This window comes from Salvelinus alpinus, chromosome 2, assembly GCF_045679555.1.
Source record: "Salvelinus alpinus chromosome 2, SLU_Salpinus.1, whole genome shotgun sequence".
Taxonomy (NCBI): Eukaryota; Metazoa; Chordata; class Actinopteri; order Salmoniformes; family Salmonidae; genus Salvelinus; species Salvelinus alpinus.
In genome coordinates, this window is record NC_092087.1 from 53,821,503 (window position 1) to 53,842,886 (window position 21,384).

Genomic DNA, 21,384 nt, shown 5'->3' on the forward strand with positions numbered 1-21,384 from the left:
CGATTATGATTTTTCAACGCCGATACCGATTATTGGAGGACCAAAGAAAGCCGATACCGATTAATCGGCCAATTAAAAAAATATATATATATTTGTAATAATGACAATTACAACACTACTGAATGAACACTTATTTAAATTAATATAATACATCAATAATATCAATTTAGCCTGAAATAAATAATGAAACATGTTCAATTTGGTTTAAATAATGCAAAAACAAAGTGTTGGAGAAGGAAGTAAAAGTGCAATATGTGCCATGTAAAAAAGCTAACATTTAAGTTCCTTGCTCAGAACATGAGAACATATGAAAGCTGGTGGTTCCTTTTAACATGAGTCTTCAATATTCCCAGGTAAGAAGTTTTAGGTTGTAGTTATTATAGGAATTATAGGACTATTTCTCTCTATACGATTTGTATTTCATATACCGTTGACTATTGGATGTTCTTATAGGCACTTTAGTATTGCCAGTGTAACAGTATAGCTTCCGTCCCTCTCCTCGCTCCTACCTGGGCTCGAACCAGGAACACATCGACAACAGCCACCCTCGAAGCATCGTTACCCATCGCTCCACTACTCCAAGTCTCAGAGCAAGTGACGTTTGAAACGCTATTAGCGCGCACCCCGCTAACTAGCTAGCCAATTCACATCGGTTACACCAACCTAATCTCGGGAGTTGATAGGCTTGAAGTCATAAACAGCGCAATGCTTGAAGTCATAAACAGCGCAATGCTTGAAGCATTGCGAAGAGCTGCTGGCGAAACACACGAAAGTGCTGTTTGAATGAATGCTTACGAGCTTGCTGGTGCCTACCATCGCTCAGTCAGACTGCTATATCAAATCATAGACTTAATTATAACATAATAACACACAGAAATACGAGCCTTAGGTCATTAATATGGTCGAATTCGGAAACTATAATCTCAAACAAAACGTTTATTCTTTCAGTGAAATACGGAACCGTTTCGTGTTTTATCTAACGGGTGGCATCCATAAGTCTAAATATTCCTGTTACATTGCACAACCTTCAATGTTATGTCATAATTACGTAAAATTCTGGCAAATTAGTTCGCAACGAGCCAGGCGGCCCAAACTGTTGCATATACCCTGATTCTGCGTGCAATGAACGCAAGAGAAGTGACACAATTTCACCTGGTTAACATTGCCTGCTAACCTGGATTTCTTTTAGCTAAATATGCAGGTTTAAAAATATATACTTCTGTGTATTGATTTTAAGAAAGGCATTGATGTTTATGATTAGGTACACGTTGGAGCAACGACAGTCCTTTTCCACGAATGTGCACCGCATCAATTATATGCAACGCAGGACATGCTAGATAAACTAGTAATATCATCAACCATGTGTAGTTAACTAGTGATTATGATTGATTGATTGTTTTTTTATAAGATAAGTTTAATGCTAGCTAGCAACTTACCTTGGCTTCTTACTGCATTCGCGTAACAGGTAGGCTCCTCGTGGAGTGCAATGTAAAGCAGGTGGTTAGAGCGTTAGACTAGTTAACCGTAAGGTTGCAAGATTGAATCCCCGAGCTGTCAAGGTAAAAATCTGTCGTTCTGCCCCTGAACAAGGCAGTTAACCCACCGTTCCTAGGCCGTCATTGAAAATAAGAATGTGTTCTTAACTGACTTGCCTAGTTAATAAAGGTGTGTTAAAAAAATAATATATATATATATATATAATAATAATAATAATCGGCCAAATCGGTGTCCAAAAATACCGATTTCCGATTGTTATGAAAACTTGAAATCGGCCCTAATTAATCGGCCATTCCGATTAATCGGTCGACCTCTATCACTAACCCTATAAAGGTGTGTAGTAATTTAACCTTTTTTGAATCGCTGTTATTAAAGATCGCTATGTTCCTCGTTTCCAAAACCGTTTCAACTTTCAGAATGAGCGTTGGGTCTGTTAACAATACTGCCCCGGCCAAAAGATACTATCATCAATAGGCTCTAAAACCAGTTAGGGTCTACATATGGGTTAGTAACTAGCTAGTGAGCTTAATCTGTGTTGATAAATAGCTACAAACCATCTAATTCTAAATTGATTTGTGTAACTAGCTAGCTAGCTTTGGCATGATGGCTACATTGGCAAGGGGGCTAGCTAGCTTACTACATTCATTGGCAAGAATGACTCACTGGCTATACACTGAGTCGGTATTCATGTCATAAGAAGGAATTCCCCTCGACCACGCTCACAAATTGGGGACAACATTCTTTCCCATTAACCCCGATTGTAAAAGAGCAAACTTTGTTGTAGATTCTTAAAAATGTATACAATTATAAAACATGCAAAAAGCTGCTGTGGTGTAACCGGGTCAAAAATCCCGACCTACGGTGTGGAAGGGTGGGTAATTGTGGTGACCCGGTGTCCAAGTAGGCTACACATGGTTGTGTGTGTGTGGAAAACATTTCATCACAGGTAAGACATTTAACTTGTTTAGTATAGTCCGTTTGTAACTCGACTCACTACTTGTAGTCTGTCTGTGTTGGTCAGCTTCATTTTCTGGTTGGTAGCTAATTAGCACTCACGTCGCTAACGTTAGCGCCATCATGAAAAGGGGCATGAGGGAAGCCCTACAATATTATGTTTTTCAAATTAGTGAGAACACTTGGGAGTGTTGAAATGTAGTGTTTTACTTAAATGTAGTTTTTGTAATTGACTACAAGCAGACAAGAGAATTGTATTTGAAAAATGTCAAGTGTTTGCTGTGAGCCAATGGGGTAACCACAAGTTGTTATCTGCACAGGCGGGCGGTGCCGCAAAGTTCTATTTAATACTGACTGGGCCTTGCCTTTAATTTCGTTTCAGATAATTCATATTAATGATACAATATCTTGCACATAGGCATGTTGGCTGTTTGCTAGGATTTAATAAAGCTACAGTAGCTAGTTGCCAGGATGAATAAAGCTCATAACTAACACAATTCAAGTGTGCATTTATTGTATTTGTTGCTACTCATTGCACTGGTGCCAGCATCCATTGTAAACATTGTGTGACCCACTGACTAGATACCAATTGTAAACGGGCTGTGATGCTGTGTAGTGTGTGAAAAGAATATCCTGACAGCTGGGATTTTCACAATTAAGCTGCCAGCCCTCATTTGTTTTTCTCAGTCTGCTTCAAACCAAAATAAACAGGCCAAACCTGCTCCATCAGAAGAGCTGGGTCCATTGAAACCCCTGGAACCAGTAGTCAACACATTTTGATGAGTGTGTTTCACACACGCCTAATGTACCTTCAGAAAGTATTCATACCCCTTGACTTATTCCACATTTTGTTGTTACACCCTGAATTCAAAATGTATTAAATATATTTTTTCCCTCAACCATCTACGTACAAAACCCCATAATATTAGTGGGAACATGTTATGCAAATGTATTGACTCAGTGGGAATAGTTAGTAAATTTGATTTCTGTATTTCATTTTCAATACATGTTAGAATCACCTTTTGGCAGCGATTTACAGCTGTGAGTCTTTCTGGGTAAGTCTAAGAGCTTTGCACAACAGAATTGTACAATATTTACACATTTTATTATTTTCAAATTTCTTCAAGCACTGTCAAGTTGGTTGTTGATCATAGCTGGACAGCTATGTTCAAGTCTTGCCAATAATTTTATTCAAAACTGTAACTAGGCCACTCAGAAACATTCAATGTCATCTTGGCAAGCAACTCCAGTGTACACTCCAGTGTATATTTGGCATTGTGTTTTCGGTTATTGTCCTGCTGAAAGGTGAATTCATCTCCCAGTGTCTGGGGTAAATCAGACTGAACCAGGGGTTTGTCTAGGATTTTGCCTGTGCTTACCTTCATTCCGTTTATTTTTTCATCCTGAAAAACTCCCCAGTCCTTAACGATTACAAGCTTACCCATAACATGCTGCAGCCACTACTATGCTTGAAAATATGGAGAGTGGGGCCTCCCGGGTGGCGCAGTGGTCTAGGGCACTGCATCGCAGCGCTAGCTGTGCCACCAGAGACTCTGGGTTCGCGCTCTGTCGCAGCCGGCCGCGACCGGGAGGTCCGTGGGGCGACGCACAATGAGCCTAGCGTCGTCCGGGTTAGGGAGGGTTTGGCCGGCAGGGATATCCTTGTCTCATCTCGCACCAGCGACTCCTGTGGCGGGCCGGGCGCAGTGCGCGCTAATCAAGGTCGCCAGGTACACAGTGTTTCCTCCGACACATTGGTGCGGCTGGCTTCCGGGTTGGATGCGCGTTAAGAAGCAGTGCGGCTTGGTTGGGTTGTGTTTCGGAGGACGCATGGCTTTCGACCTTCGTCTCTCCCGAGCCCGTAGTTGTAGCGATGAGACAAGATAGTAATTACTAACAATTGGATACCACGAAATTGGGGAGAAAAAGGGTGTGAAAAGAAAAGAAAATATGGAGAGTGGGACATAGTAAGGTACTGCATTCCAGGACAAAAAGTTTGCTTTGTCACATTTTTTGCAGTATTACTTCTCTTGTTGCAAACAGGATACATGTTTTGGAATATTTATTTTAACTGTACAGACTTCATTTTCACTCTGTGAATTAGGTTAGTATTGTGGAGGAATTACAATGTTGTTGATCCATCCTCAGTCTTCCCGTATCACTGCAATTATACTCAGTAGCTGTTTTTGGCCTCATGGTGAAATCCTTCAGAAGGACGCCTGTGTCTTTGTAGTGACTGGGTGCATTGGTACACTATCCAAAGTGTAATTAATAACTTCATCATGCTCAAATGGATATTCAAGGTGTGCTTTTTTTTTTACCCATCTTTGTGAAGCATTGGAAAACCTCCCTGGTCTTTGTGGTTGAATCTGTGTTTGAAATTCGCTGCTCGACTGAGGGACCTTACAATTACCTGTATGTGTGGGGTACAGAAACAAGGTAGTCATTTAAAAAAAAATATATATAATGTTAAACATGATTATTGTAACTTATTATGTGACTAATTAAGCAATGGTTTACTCCTGTACTTATTTAGACTTGTCATATCATAGCAAAGGGGTTGAATATTTATTGACTCAGACTCTTTGTAAATAATTTCAAAAAACAATTCCACTTTGACATTATGGGATGTTGTGTGTACTAGGCGAGTGACACAATCTCAATTTAATCCATTTTAAATTCAGGCTGTAACACAGCAACATGTGGAAAAAGTCTTGAAGAAACAATCAAACTCAGTTTCTGCAAACAAACACCTACTTGTAATTTGAGTTGTAAAAGCACTTGTCTGTGATGCCCAGTTTGTTTTGGAACTTTGCAACTTAGTGGCGGTTAATATTCAGCGAGAGACCACTCCCTGTTTTAGAATGGGTGAGTTGGGCCAAGGCTCATCTGGCCCCACACACACACACACACACTATCAAGGCCCATTAGACACACACGCTGTTTCCTTATCATGGTCAGCGCAATGTTGCTCCCTTATCTGAAATGCTGCTGGACCAGAGCGATCCACAACAGAGGTTCAAATTGAGCAATTGTTTGTGCGCCGCTGTCGGCATGAAGGGCGGTTTGAGCCCTTTTCTAAACCAATTGGCTTATTTTCCTTTTTTCAGAGAATGTCAATGGCAGTATGTGAAAACAATGCACTATAGTTTATCCAGCATTTCCATTAGCTCCATATGGATACTGTTTCTTTGTGGTTTGTGAACCAAGGGGATGGGCTGCTAGTAGTTAATCAAGTTTTTATATATATATATTTTTTATACCACTTTTTTCTCCCCAATTTTGTGGTATCCAATTGGTAGTTACATTCTTGTCTCACCGCTGCAACTCCCGTACGGACTCGGGAGAGGCGAAGGTGGAGAGCCGTGCGTCCTCCGAAACAATACCCAACCAAGCCGCAATGCTTCTTGACACAATGCCCACTTAACCCGCAAGCCAGCCGCACCAATGTGTCGTAGGAAACACCGTACACCTGGCCGCCGTGTTAGCGTGCACTGCACCCGGCCTGCAACAGGAGTCGCTAGTGTGCGGGGACAAGGAGTCAAACCCTCCCCTGACTCGGACGACGCTGGGCCAATTGTGCGCCTCCCCGTCGCGGCCGGCTGCGACAGAGCCAGGACTCAAACCCATAATCTCTAGTGTCACAGCTAGCGCCTTAGCCACTGCGCCACTCGGGACCCACAAATCAAGTTTAATGGACCGCGTGTAGTGAGCTATGGCTTCAAGTCATTACATCAGTCAGTGTCTTCAAAATGTACACTCTTTATCTTATGTAAGAGCTCTCCATCCACATGCTGTGTGTCTTAAATTGAGGACACTGGCTGATGTAATGACTTGAAGCCATATCCCACAAATATTATTATAATTTATTATTTTTCAACCTTTTTAACTAGGCAAGTCAATTAAGAACAAATTCTTATTTACATTGACGGCCTACCCCAACCAAACCCGGAAGACGCTGGGCTAATTGTGCGCCGCCCTATGGGACTCCCAATCACGGCCGGATGTGATAAAGCCTGGATTTGAACCAACGACCCTAGTGACGCCTCTCTCATTGCGATGCAGTGCCTTAGACCGCTCCGCCACTCGGGAGCCCTGACTTAAATTAGATTACAATTACTCCCATGCCTGGTCCCAATACAACCCCTAAACCTAATGTAATGTAAATGTAAATGTAAACCTGTCCCCTTAACCCTTCCTTAACCCTTCAGTTTTCAAAGACCTGGAGATACTCTGGATAGGTTTAAGCAATACACCAGTTGGAGCCATATTGGTTACACCCATCCAGACCTGGCCTGATCCCAGATCTGTTTGCGCTCTTGCCAATGTTTGGCATGACGGTTCAGCAAGGAGTTCTCAAAACAGCAGAAACAGACTGGCAACCACACTAATCCAGACCCCTCAGACTAGAAAACGCAGAAGGCAGGCAGGGATTAGGGGTTGTTTTTGGACAGTTTCCCTGTGATCATTTCACTTCAATGCTGTCCACTTATGTCTCAACTCTATCCCTTTCCAGCTAAGAAAAAGGGCAATAAGAAGGGGAAGACTCTGACCCTCACTGACTTCCTCGCAGAGGACAGTGGGAGTGGGGGCAACGCTCCACCACCGCAACCCAGCTACGCCAAGTCCACCAGCTGGGCTGATGAGACCGATGACATGGAAGGAGATGGTGAGGGACAACTTGATTCTTGATGAAGATTCATATGGGGGCACATCCAAAGGAACAAACTTTCCAGGGTTTCAGTATGCAATGTACAGGATGTCTCAGATCTGTGAAATGTCTTGTAAAGAGCTAACATGCTTCTCTGTCATGTTCCATTGGGAGTCATGTCTTGTTGTTTCACACAGTTTTTCTGTAATGTCTCACCTATCCATTGAAATCCATTTGTCTCTGGAAAAACAAATCCCTCTTTCTCTCCCTCAGTGTCCACCTCCTGGCACACAGGGGAGGACAGTTACCGGGCCCCCGCAATAGACCGTAACATCCTGCCCACAGCTCCACGGTCGTCCCGTGAGCCCGATGTGGACCGCTCACGCCTCCCCCGTAGCCCCCCCTACACTGCCTTCCTGGGCAACCTGCCTTACGACGTCTCAGAGGAATCTATCAAGGACTTCTTCCGGGGCCTAGCGGTATGTACTCAGCTGTGTTATCAAATGGGGACAAAAATATGTGTCGTGCTCAGTATGCACAAAGTGGCACAAAAGTGTTGGTCCTACCTAGAGCTCCACGATTTGGACAAACTATCTAATTGTGATTTTATTGGGCCCGATATTGTACTTGCGATAATGAATTGCGATTTTCAAAAACTTTGTTTAAGCAACTGTCACGGTAGAGAACATCCCTTCTAAAATGAGAACATATGAATGAATACATGCTGTGCTAACTGAATATAGAACCAATTGAAATAAATATTTTCCCAACATTGTTATAGGTTAGATATGATAATAGATTGGATTATTAAACCTACTGTACATATTAACAAACATAAATTGTAGTGTGATATAAGCTTAGCACTTAACATTAAGCTTATCAGTTCTTAAATAAACTAAGTTACTTATTTATTCAGGCAGCCATAGGCTGCAGATTGAATAGGGAGCTTATGAATCTGTAATTATGTTGTAAGTAGGCTTAATCGGTATTATAATTGAAATTATAAGTCAAAGTGCCTTAAAACGTAGCTTACTGATTTGATTGCAAGGTGCAGCTTTTGTCCAAAACATTGGAGTCTGGTCCGTACGCACTACCCTCTGTAGTGCCTTGCGGTCAGAGGCCAAGCAGTTGCCATACCAGGCAGTGATGCAACCATTCAGGATGCTCTCGATGGTACAGCTGTAGCATTTTTTAGGATCTGAGACTGAAAAGATTTGACATGGTACTCAGATCTTCAAAAAGTTTTACAGCTTCGCCATCGAGAGCATCCTGATAGGTTGCATCACTTCCTGTTATGGCAACTGCTCGACTTCTGACCGTAAGGCACTACAGAGGGTAGTGCGTACGGCCCAGTACATCGCTGGGGTCAGTGATGGCTTCCTGCCATCCTGGACCTCTATACCGGGCAGTGTCAGAGGAAGGCCCAAAAAATTGTCAGACTCCAGCCACCCTAGTCATAGACTGTTCTCTCTGCTACCGCACGGCAAGCAGGTACTGAAGCACCAAGTCTAGGTCCAAGAGGCTTCTAAACAGCTTCTACCCCCAAACCACAAGACTCCTGGACATCTACTCAAATGTCTACCCTGACTACTACCCCTCCCCCTTTCTACACTGCTGCTTTTCTGTTATCATCTGTGCATAGTCACTTTAACACCGTTGCCCCCGCACATTGACTCTACCGGTACCATACCAACGATATATCCATTAATTTTATGTCACTGCAGTATTTCCCCTCTTCTGAGACTATGTCGTGGAGTTCCTCTCGCATTCACTCGTCTGTCTTATTTCTGACCTCAGACCAGTGCAGTTCTGCATCAGCCCTCTCTCACCTTCTCACTGGTCCACGTCTCCCCTCTGTTCTCAGATCAGTGCGGTGCGCTTGCCACGGGAGCCCAGTAACCCAGAGAGGCAGAAGGGCTTTGGCTACGCAGAGTTTGACGACGTGGACTCCCTCTTGAGGGCGCTGACTCTCAACGAGGAGGTAAGGAACGACACACTGAGGAGAGAAAGGATTGAGGGTCTAAATTCGAGGTCCATGATTTAGGAACAATGAGATCAATGATGAGCATGATGAACCACGTGTCTGTCTCTAATTAGGATTCATCACATATACATTTGATCATATCAATCACAACATCCATTCAGTATTGGTAATAGTTTGGGTTAGCTGACAATGTCACAAATTATGCGCACGCTTCAATGGGGCAGAAGTCTGAGTTGTGATTCTGGATAGCCACATAGCTACCAACAATGACAAACTGCCATGTGGGGAATCGTAAGTGACTCGTTTAATCTTGTTCTTGATACCATGTCTTGTTATGGCAGATTTCATGTCAATGCTAACCAACAACTGTAATGATGTATTTGAGACAAAAGTGCTCATTGTGCAATTATTATTTTTTCTTCAGTAAGAGACAAAATATAGTTTACATGTTGTCAACAATCTAAGCCTGTTTTGCCCCATAGTTGCGCATGCTCCGGTTTTGTTGCTTAACAACCAAACCTGTCTATAGTTTACTTCAAGGGACATACAGTTGAAGTCGGAAGTTTACATACACTTAGGTTGGAGTCATTAACTTGTTTTTCAACCACTCCACAAATTTCTTGTTAACAAACTATAGTTTTGGCAAGTCGGTTAGGACATCTACTTGTGCATGACACAAGTAATTTTCCCAACAATTGTTTACAGACAGATTATTTCACTTATAATTAGAGTTCGACCGATTATGATTTTTCAACGCCGATACCGATTATTGGAGGACCAAAAAAAAGCCGATATCGATTAATCGGCCGATTTTTTTTATTTATTTGTAATAATGACAATTACAACAATACTGAATGAACACTTATTTAAATTAATATAATACATCAATAATATCAATTTAGCCTGAAATAAATAATGAAACATGTTCAATTTGGTTTAAATAATGCAAAAACAAAGTGTTGGAGAAGGAAGTAAAAGTGCAATATGTGCCATGTAAAAAATCTAACGTTTAAGTTCCTTGCTCAGAACATGAGAACATATGAAAGTTGGTGGTTCCTTTTAACATGAGTCTTCAATATTCCCAGGTAAGAAGTTGTAGTTATTATAGGACTATTTCTCTCTATACCATTTGTATTTCATATACCTTTGACTATGGATGTTCTTATAGGCACTTTAGTATTGCCAGTGTAACAGTATAGCTTACGTCCCTCTCCTCGCTCCTACCTGGGCTCGAACCAGGAAAACATCGACAGCCACCCTCGAAGCATCGTTAACCATCGCTCCACAAAAGCCGCGGCCCTTGCAGAGCAAGGGGAACAACTACTCCAAGTCTCAGAGCGAGTGACGTCACCGATTTGAAACGCTATTAGCGCGAACCCTGCTAACTAGCTAGCCATTTCACATCGGTTACACCAGCCTAATCTTGGGACTTGATAGGCTTGAAGTCATAAACAGCTCAATGCTTGAAGCATTGCGAAGAGCTGCTGGCAAATGCACGAAAGTGCTGTTTGAATGAATGCTTACGAGCCTGCTGCTGCCTACCATCGCTCAGTCAGACTGCACTATCAAATATCAAATCATAGACTTAATTATAACATAATAACACACAGAAATACGAGCCTTAGGTCATTAATATGGTCGAATCCGGAAACTATCATTTCGAAAACAAAACATTTATTCTTTCAGTGAAATACGGAACCGTTCCGTATTTTATCTAACGAGTGGCATCCCTAAGTCTAAATATTGCTGTTACATTGTACAACCTTCAATGTTATGTCATAATTACGTACAATCCTGGCAAATTAATTACGGTCTTTGTTAGGAATAAATGGACTTCACACAGTTCGCAACGAGCCAGGCGGCCCAAACTGCTGCCTATACCCTGACTGCTTGCACGGAACGCAAGAGAAGTGACACAATTCCCCTAATTATAAGAAATTCATGTTAGTAGGCAATATTAACTAAATCTGCAGGTTTACAAATATATACTTGTACACTGCTCAAAAAAATAAAGGGAACGCTAAAATAACACATCCTAGATCTGAATGAATGAAATATTCTTATTAAATACTTTTTTCTTTACATAGTTGAATGTGCTGACAACAAAATCACACAAATTATCAATGGAAATCAAATTGATCAACCCATGGAGGTCTGGATTTGGAGTCACACTCAAACTTAAAGTGGAACACCACACTACAGGCTGATCAAACTTTGATGTAATGTCCTTAAAACAAGTCAAAATGAGGCTCAGTAGTGTGTGTGGCCTCCACGTGCCTGTATGACCTCCCTACAACGCCTGGGCATGCTCCTGATGAGGTGATGGATGGTCTCCTGAGGGATCTCCTCCCAGACCTGGACTAAAGCATCCGCCAACTCCTGGACAGTCTGTGGTGCAACGTGGCGTTGGTGGATGGAGCGAGACATGATGTCCCAGATGTGCTCAATTGGATTCAGGTCTGGGGAACGGGCGGGCCAGTCCATAGCATCAATGCCTTCCTCTTGCAGGAACTGCTGACACACTCCAGCCACATGAGGTCTAGCATTGTCTTGCATTAGGAGGAACCCAGGGCCAACCGCACCAGCATATGGTCTCACAAGGGGTCTGAGGATCTCATCTCTGTACCTAATGGCAGTCAGGCTACCTCTGGCGAGCACATGGAAGGCTGTGCGTCCCCCCCAAAGAAATGCCACCCCACACCATGACTGACCCACCGTCAAACCGGTCATGCTGGAGGATGTTGCAGGCAGCAGAACGTTCTCCACGGCGTCTCCAGACTCTGTCACGTCTGTCACGTGCTCAGTGTGAACCTGCTTTCATCTGTGAAGAGCACAGGGCGCCAGTGGCGAATTTTCTAATCTTGGTGATCTCTGGCAAATGCCAAACGTCCTGCACGGTGTTGGGCTGTAAGCACAACCCCCACCTGTGGACGTCGGGCCCTCATACCACCCTCATGGAGTCTGTTTCTGACCGTTTGAGCAGACACATGCACATTTGTGGCCTGCTGGAGGTCATTTTGCAGGGCTCTGGTAGTGCTCCTCCTTGCACAAAGGCGGAGGTAGCGGTCCTGCTGCTGGGTTGTTGCCCTCCTACGGCCTCCTCCACGTCTCCTGATTTACTGGTCTGTCTCCTGGTAGCGCCTCCATGCTCTGGACACTACGCTGACAGACACAGCAAACCTTCTTGCCACAGCTCGCATTGATGTGCCATCCTGGATGAGCTGCACTACCTGAGCCACTTGTGTGGGTTGTAGACTCCGTCTCATGCTACCACTAGAGTGAAAGCACCGCCAGCATTCAAAAGTGACCAAAACATCAGCCAGGAAGCATAGGAACTGAGAAGTGGTCTGTGGTCACCACCTGCAGAACCACTCCTTTATTGGGGGTGTCTTGCTAATTGCCTATAATTTCCACCTGTTGTCTATTCCATTTGCACAACAGCATGTGAAATTTATTGTCAATCAGTGTTGCTTCCTAAGTGGACAGTTTGATTTCATAGAAGTGTGATTGACTTGGAGTTACATTGTGTTGTTTAAGTGTTCCCTTTATTTTTTTGAGCAGTGTATATTGATTTTAAAGAAAGGCATTGATGTATATGGTAATGTTTGGTGCAATGCAGTGCTAAATCATCACCTGTTTGGCGAAGTAGGCTGTGATTCGATGAGAAATTAACAGGCACCTCATCGATTATATGCAGCGCAGGACACGCTAGATAAACTAGTAAATATCATCAACCATGTGTAGTTAACTAGTGATTATGTGAAGATTGATTGTTTTTTATAAGTTTAATGCTAGCTAGCAACTTATCTTGGCTTCTTGCTGCCCTCACGTAACAGGTAGTCAGCCTGCCACGCAGGCTCCTCGTGGAGTGCAATGTAAGGCAAGTGGTTAGAGCGTTGGACTAGTAACCGGAAGTTTGCAAAAACGAATCCCCGAGCTGACAAAATAAAAATCTGTCATTCTGCCTCTGAACAAGGCAGTTAACCCACCGTTCCTAGGCCGTCATTGAAAATAAGAATGTGTTTTTAACTGACTTGCCTAGTTAAATAAAGGTGTGTATAAAAAAAATAATCGGCCAAATCGGTGTCCAAATATACCGATTTCCAATTGTTATGAAAACCTGAAATCGGCCCTAATTAATCGTCCATTCCGATTAATCGGTCGACCTCTACTTATAATTCACTGTATCACAATTCCAGTGGGTCAGAAGTTTGCATACACTAAGTTGACTGTTCGAAAAGTGCAAATCAATCCCAGAACAACAGCAAAGGACCTTGTGAAGATGCTGGAGGAAACGGGTACAAAAGTATCTATATCCACAGTAAAACAAGTCCTATATCGACATAGCATGAAAGAAGCAACTGCTCCAAAACCCCAATTTAAAACAAGCCAGACTACGGTTTGCAACTGTACATGGGGACAAAGATCGTACTTTTTGTCCTCTGGTCTGATGAAACAAAAATAGAACTGTTTGGCCGTAATGACCATCGTTATGTTTGGAGGAAAAGGGGAGGCTTGCAAGCCGAACACCATCCCAGCCGTGAAGCACAGGGGTGCAGCATCTTGTTGTGGGGGTTTGCACGAGGGACTGGTGCACTTCACAAAATAGATGGCATCATGAGGCAGGAAAATTATGTGGATATATTGAAGCAACATCTCAAGACCTCAGTCAGGAAGTTAAAGCTTGGTTGCAAATGGGTCTTCCAAGTGGACAATGACCCCAAGAATACTTCCAAAGTTGTCAAAATGGCTTAAGGACAACAAAGTCATGGTATTGGAGTGGCCATCACAAAGCCCTGACCTCAATCCCATAGAAAAGTTGTGGGCAGAACTGAAAAAGCGTGTGTGAGCAAGGAGGCCTACAAACCTGACTCAGTTACACCAGCTCTGTCAGGAGGAATGGGCCAAAATTCACCCAACTTATTGTGGGAAGCTTGTGGAAGGCTACTCGAGACGTTTGACCCAAGTTAAACAATTTAAAGGCAATGCTACCAAATACTAATTGAGTGCATGTAAACTTCTGACCCACTGGGAGTGTGAATAAATAAATAAAAGCTGAAATAAATTATTCTGACATTTCACATTCTTAAAATAAAGTGGTGATCCTAAGACATAATTTTTACTAGGATTAAATGTCAGTAAATGTGAAACTGAGTTTAAATGTATTTGGCTAAGGTGTATGTAAACTTCCAACTTCAACTGTAGTTAAAAATAAACAATGTGCTATAGATTTAGTAAAGTAGATAGAGCTTTCCATTAATCATTAGTGAAATTACTTTGAGTGCTCAAGACAAATATATGGAATTTAACTGTTAGTGACAGGTAAATTGTTTTCAATTTATCATGCTGGAACATGCTATTATGGAAAGGAGATTAGTTGGTCATTTAGGCCACTGTCTCTGAGCTTGTTGTCTTGTCCTGCCTCTGACATAATAGAACCTGGGAAACCGCAGGATCCGGGTGGATATTGCAGATCAGTCCAACGACAAAGGTATGTTACACACAACTCATGACCTTCCTTCTGAATTAATGATGCACCGATTTAGTATTTTCAAAGGAGATTCTCAGTTGAAAATGCTTTTCAGTCCAGGACTTGGCTTAATCTGTGTCTTGCAAACCGTATGTGTCAGGAGGTCAATTGATGCACATTCCACATTTCCCTACCAGTGCCCGGCCAAAAAACACTGCTGAAGGCCATTGTAGCCCAAACCTCATCTGTTGTGGTGTACGAATAAAGCACTTGGGGGGAGCATTTACTGTGTGGGCTTTTATCATTTGATCCCTAACCTTGAATGGCCAGAGGGGAGAGACAATGGTCAGATGGGTGGACGAGACCGGATGGGCCGCATGGGAGACATGGCAGGCCCCGACAAGACAGACAGTGATGACTGGAGGGCCCGGCCTGCTGCAGACGCCGACGATGGACCCCCAAAGAGAGAGGAATCCGCCTTTGGTAAGAGTGTTTCCCTCTAAGCTAAAAGAGCCACATATCTATAGACTATATGAATGCACTCAGCAAGCTTATTTTAAAGCAGCCTGCTAAAATTGTGAGGGCAAAGCCTCACAGCTTAGCTTTTGCAAGCGTGTAAGCACGCTTTCTGGAGGGTTAAGTTTTGAAATCAGTGGAATTAGAGTATAATAGCTAAAGAGATGGCGAAAACACCTGTCTCCGGATTACATCTTCAAACTAAGGGCAAACGTGGCATTATTTATTTGCAACTATGTTCATTGTTGTTTTAACAAGCTAACGTTAGCTGTCTGGCTCGTTAGCTAACGTGACGTGTGTAATCTTACACGTTGTTTACCTAGCTCGGTTCATGTCTTAAGCTAAAGTGTACAACACACGTTGAATATGGCCGGTGTCAGCAAAAAAGCGTAATGAAATTGTTGCCAGCAGAGCTGGTTAGGCTGTTTCATGTTATCCAGAGGTAAACAAATCATCGGCCAGAGCGTCAAGTGTACGCTATGAACGCTCCGAGAGCGAAACAGGATGGGTGGGGCTAAAGCTTAAGAGGGTGTGAACGATGCTAAATGGGTGTAGATACCAAAACATTCAAAGGCAATTTTCTCAAAAGTGAGTTTACAAGTTTATCAACTTTCAAAGCAGAATGACTTTCCCATTTTCTACAATGCACTGTATGATATACCATTTTGTAGCTTTTAGTCTCTACTTTTTCCCAATGTAAAAAAAAAAAACGATTTCAAATTTTGCTACATAAGACCAAATCCAGGTGGTGAGTCACCGTTGTCTCAAAGCGTCATGCTACACTATTTATCTAAAATGTCAAGCACGCATGGGTATGTTTTATGCCATCCACATAGTTCCAGTTCTTATCTTGCACTGTGTGAAAAGAACTGCATCCTTTTGGCATTTTTTCTTAATATTTCTTGGATCTCAAGAGACTTGATTTGATTTGCATTTGTGTTACTTGATTTGCATCCCTTTCATAGTCCCATTAACGCTTTCGTTCCCTCTCAGGGTCACGCGACCGCTACGGAGACCGTGACGGGCTGCGAAGGGACAACGACCGCGGCTTCGGCGGCGACCGGGACCGCGGCTTTGGCGGCAGAGACCGCTATGACGACCGGGGAGGTGAGAACGGAGGTGAAACCATTGCTCAAAACTTAATGTATCGTCATCAAACTAGACCAGGTATTCCCAAACTGGGGGTACGTGCAATGCTGTCGGGGGTATGCCATATAAAAATGTGATTCGCCTTTCAAAAAATAAAATGTCTTCACATTTATATTTTCCAACATTTGGTTAGGTTTTTCTCTCTCACCTGAGTAGCCTCGTTTCACTGCCAAAAATACAATTAAACCATCTAGTGTTGAGCAAAATAACAACACAATGTCAAATACAGGTAGCCTGGTCAAATAATTAACATCCAATCACATTAACCGTTACTCTATCGGGAAACTTTAAGTCTTGTGCAGACATTTAGAAACGAAACATCCCAATTTGAAAAATAAGCCACGGAAGTTTGAGCGAGAGTTAATATTACTTTAGAGTAGTAAGACATGTATAAAAGCAACAGATACCATTTAATAAGAAGGGGCTAGAAGCGTCTTATATGGTGAGCTACCGAGTGGCTAGAACAGGCAAGCCCCATACTATTGTGGAGAACTTTATTCATCCATGAAGGGGGAAGGCAAAAAAAAACTATACAGACAATGTCTTCATCAAACAACAGTAATTGTTTTGAAACAATTACTGCTTCGCATACATGACAGTAAATTATATGCGTTACAGCTTATAATGCGTTACAGTCAACAGACGTGGCGCGCCTGGTATATGTCCGTTACGTTTATGGGGGGGTCAATTAAGGAAGACATCCTCTTCTGGAAACCAGGACAACAGGAGAGGATTTTTTTAAAGTACTGGACAGCTTTGTGACATCAAATGGACTTTGGTGGTCAAGATGTGTTGGTATCTGTACTGATGGTGCAAAAGCCATGACAGGGAGACATAGTGGAGTGGTAAAGCGCGTGCAAGCAGTTGGTCCCGACACCAGTTGGGTACACTGCAGCATCCACTGAGAGGCTTTTGCTGCCAAGGGAATACCTGACAGCTTGGAAGATGTTTTGGACACTACAATGAAAATGGTTAACTTTGTTAAAGCAAGGCCCCTGAACTCTCGTGGATTTTCTGCATTATGCAATGATATGGGCAGCGACCATGTAATGCTTTTACAACATACAGAAGTGCGCTGGTTATCAAGGGGCAAAGTATTGACACTTTTTTTAAATTGAGAGATGAGCTTAAAGTTTTCTTTACTGGCTGTCATTTTTACTTGTCTAACCGCTTGCATGATGACTGACTAGTTTCTCACTCGACTGGCCTATCTGGGTGATGTTTTTTCTCACCTGAATCGTCTGAATGTAGGATTACAGGGACTCTCCGCAACTATATTCAATGTGCGGGACAAAATCGAGGCTATGATTTAAGAAGTTGGAGCTCTGTTCTTTCTGCATTAACAAGGACAACACACAGGTCTTTCCATCGTTGCGCAATTACGCAGGTACTTTCCCAAAATGGACTACACAAACAACTGGATTCATTATCCTTTTCATGCCCTGCCTCCAGTCCACTTACTGATATCTGAACAAGAGTGCCTCATTGAAATTGCAACAATCGGTTTAGTGAAAATGTCATTTAATCAGAAGCCAAATATTTCTGAATAGGGCTGCGATCAGTTTCTTTCCTTGGCAAATCGTGCTGTTAAGACACTGATTCCCTTTGCGACCACGTACCTATGTGAGAGTGGATTCTCGGCCCACACTAGCATGAAAACGAAATATAGGCACAGACTGTGTGTGGAAAATTATTTATGACTGAGACTCTCCAATACAACCCAACATTGCAGAGTTATGTGCATCCTTTCAAGCACACCCTTCTCATTTACCTGTGGTGAGTTATTCACAATTTGATGAACAAAAAAGGTTTTATATGTAAAATGGCTAAATAATGAGCAACATTTTTGATTATTATATTATTGGCTCCTATAAGAGCTCTTTGTCACTTCCCACGAGCTGGGTTGTGACACGAACTCATACTCATTCTTATGTTTAATACATGTATCGTATAGCGTGTGTGTGGCAGGCTTACGATGATGGCAAAGAACAACATTTGAGTGTGCGCTGACCCTGGTGCTAGAGGGTGGTACGCAGCTGGAGGTTGAATGTTTGAAGGGGTACGGGATTATAAAAAAGTTTGGGAACCACTGATCTAGTCTGCTGTATTTACTTTGTTATCCAGGTCCCTAATGCCTCCTGTATGATTATGAATATCAAGTAGGGTTGGGCGATTATTATGATATATCGAAGATAATTGACAGCCATTGTCGATGGTGACAACATCATGATGTGACATACGATGTATAGCCTATTTCAACTTGACTGGCACCACGCAGTAAAGTGCAAAATGTCTAGTCAGATTTAATTTATTTCTCTCAATGTCGGGTAACCTGGCCCATTTGGCCGAAGCCTTTCACATTTTTTATATCAGACTTAATTATTTCAAAAGGCAATTATTATTTAATTTTTTCCCCCTCTCCATTTGATGTGAATATGACTTCAGTTTTTATGCATGCTGGCTTTCTCCCGCTGCCTCCTGCCGTTCTACTTCATGACAAGGTTCACATAAGGTGCTTAAAGTAATTCTGTCAGGGGGGAGATTTTCGGCACAACACCGGCCCGAGACGAAGTCGTGGGCCGAACAGCCGTACCAATATATTCTCCAGACACCGGCTTCTTGGGCATTATCACTTAAATAGAGAACAGATTAACTAGGTAGCCAATTCAAAACCGATTTTGTACCCTGTTTAGATATTATTTGCATGTATTAATGTTTTCGTCATGTCCCCAAAAACGTTCCACTGACACTAACGAATAAGGCCATACAAAGTTGATATAACTTTTATGAACGATTCATCTGATTCATTTAAATGGTTCTTCTTGACGAGACAATTCACTTTGCCATTGTATTAGTTGGGATTCGATTCAATCGCTGTGAATCGAATCATGTGAATCAAAATAATAATTAGTGATTCGTGAACATTAGGAAAAAAGATTACATCTAGTCTTGTCTTGGATTATGTGCCTTAAATTTTTTCTTGATACTTCCATTTGATTTGGGCATCCAATGTATGGGACATTGCAACAATAGATGCTAGTCAGCCTGCAAAGTGTAAACATTTAAGGTAGCAAAGATATATATATACAGTGGGGAGAACAAGTATTGGATACACTGCCGATTCTGCATGTTTTCCTACTTACAAAGCATGTAGAGGTCTGTAATTTGTATCATAGGTACACTTCAACTGTGAGAGACGGAATCTAAAACAAAAATCCAGAAAATCACATTGTATGATTTTTAAGTAATTCATTTGCATTTTATTGCATGACATAAGTTGTACCACATGTTTTATACAGTTGCCTAACAGGTATTTTACTTTGGGGGGCGGGGTTAAGTGCCTTGCTCAACAAGAAACAGGAGATGGTACATGTGATCAGAGAGCAGCCTCCCAGTGTCGATACCACATTGCACTTACTTTTTTTATACGTACATAGACGCTGCCAATTGTTGGTCATGGAAACTTCATTAAAAGTCAATCTATATGAACCCTGTATGTATCGGTATCTATGCAAGGACCGGTTTTGTTTTTTACTTTACCTTCTATAATGCTATTTCACTGTTTTGGTTTGTTAAATGTGATACGCCACTCCGGCGTGTGTAATGTCAGTTTTTATAGTTTGCTACTTACTCCGTTTGTCGTCTATTAGTTTGTGTGTGTTACTGTCTGCAAACAGCTTGTTTGTCATGAATATTCTGGAAAAGTTGTGCCTAAAATGGATCGTATTAGCTGCTAATTACTAGTTAGCCAGCTAACTCCCAATTGTTAAGGTAAGGGTTAAATCAGACTTTCCCAAACTCCACGAGGTGCAAAAGAGGGTAGTGCGTACAGCCCAGTACATCACTGGGCCAAGCTTCCTGCCATCCAGGACCTCTATACCAGGTGGTGTCAGAGGAAGGCCCTAAAATTTTCCAAGGACTCCAACACCCTAATCGTAGACTGTTCTCTCTACTACCGCACGGCAAGCAGTTCCCGGAGCACCAAGTCTAGCTCCAAAAGGCTTCTTAAACCCCCAAGCCATAATACTGCTGAACAGCTAATCGAATGGCTACCTGGACTATTCGCATTTTATACGCTACTGCTACTCGCTGTTTATTATCTATGCATAGTCACTTTACCCCTACCTACATTTACATATGAATTATGTAAATTACCTAGACAAACCTGTACTCCCGCACGGTACTGGTGTGCCCTGTATATAGCCTCTTTATTGTTACTAATTTTTTTTGAAACTTTAGTTTTTTTTGTAAATACTCTTATTTTTCTTAACTGCGTTATTGGTTAAGGGCTTGTAAGTAAGCATTTCACGGTAAGGTTTACACATGTTGTAAATGTGACAATTGGCACGTGACAAATAACATTTGATTTGAAGTGCAACGCTTTGTCAGAATTCTGACTTGCTAGTCTTTTGGTCTTTTTGCGGTAAATCAGATGTCGTTGACCCTGCCACAATGTGCGATTCATGAGCTCCAGTTTTTCGACCTAAAGATAATGAAAAATGGTACAACATGTGAATTGTGCCAGTATCATTCCCCAAACTTGCACTGTGAGTGCTTGGCATTAGTCAAGTCCTTTTTTGGAAGAGTTTTTAGATCCTGCAGTAATCTGCATTAATCTGACTGTGGTTGCTTGTGCTAAAATCAAGCAGTTTCTTAAATAGCTCCATTGTTTTTGGTTCTGTGAACAGCTTTAAAACATTTTTATTATTATTATTTTTTTTTTTTAATTTTATCGCCTTTTCTCCCGAACTTTTCGTGGTATCCAATCGCTAGTAATTACTATCTTGTCTCATCGCTACAACTCCCGTACGGGCTCGGGAGAGACGAAGGTCGAAAGCCATGCGTCCTCCGAAGCACAACCCAACCAAGCAGCACTGCTTCTTAACACAGCGCGCCTCCAACCCGGAAGTCAGCCGCACCAATGTGTCGGAGGAAACACTGTGCACCTGGCCCCCTTGGTTAGCGCGCACTGCGCCCGGCCCGCCACAGGAGTTGCTGGAGCGCGATGAGACAAGGATATCCCTACCGGCCAAACCCTCCCTAACCCGGACGACGCTAGCCCAATTGTGCGTCGCCCCACGGACCTCCCGGTCGCGGCCGGTTGCGACAGAGCCTGGGCGCGAACCCAGAGACTCTGGTGGCGCAGCTAGCACTGCGATGCAG

The 21,384-nt window shown here is 42.5% G+C and overlaps 1 protein-coding gene across 5 annotated transcripts in view; it reads left to right on the plus strand.

Moving 5' to 3' along the window:
* LOC139564790 (eukaryotic translation initiation factor 4B-like) overlaps positions 1 to 21,384 on the plus strand; it is a 43,934-nt gene that overhangs the window by 3,352 nt on the left and 19,198 nt on the right. For 3 of the 5 annotated variants that reach the window (XM_071384612.1, XM_071384622.1, XM_071384648.1), the window contains exons 2-7: positions 6,968 to 7,120; positions 7,376 to 7,581; positions 8,967 to 9,083; positions 14,523 to 14,577; positions 14,887 to 15,039; positions 16,066 to 16,191. In XM_071384612.1, the coding sequence (XP_071240713.1) occupies positions 6,968 to 7,120; positions 7,376 to 7,581; positions 8,967 to 9,083; positions 14,523 to 14,577; positions 14,887 to 15,039; positions 16,066 to 16,191 (810 nt within the window). The remainder of the gene's footprint in view (positions 1 to 6,967; positions 7,121 to 7,375; positions 7,582 to 8,966; positions 9,084 to 14,522; positions 14,578 to 14,886; positions 15,040 to 16,065; positions 16,192 to 21,384) is intronic. The other 2 variants (XM_071384630.1, XM_071384640.1) reach the window with 1 other exon arrangement.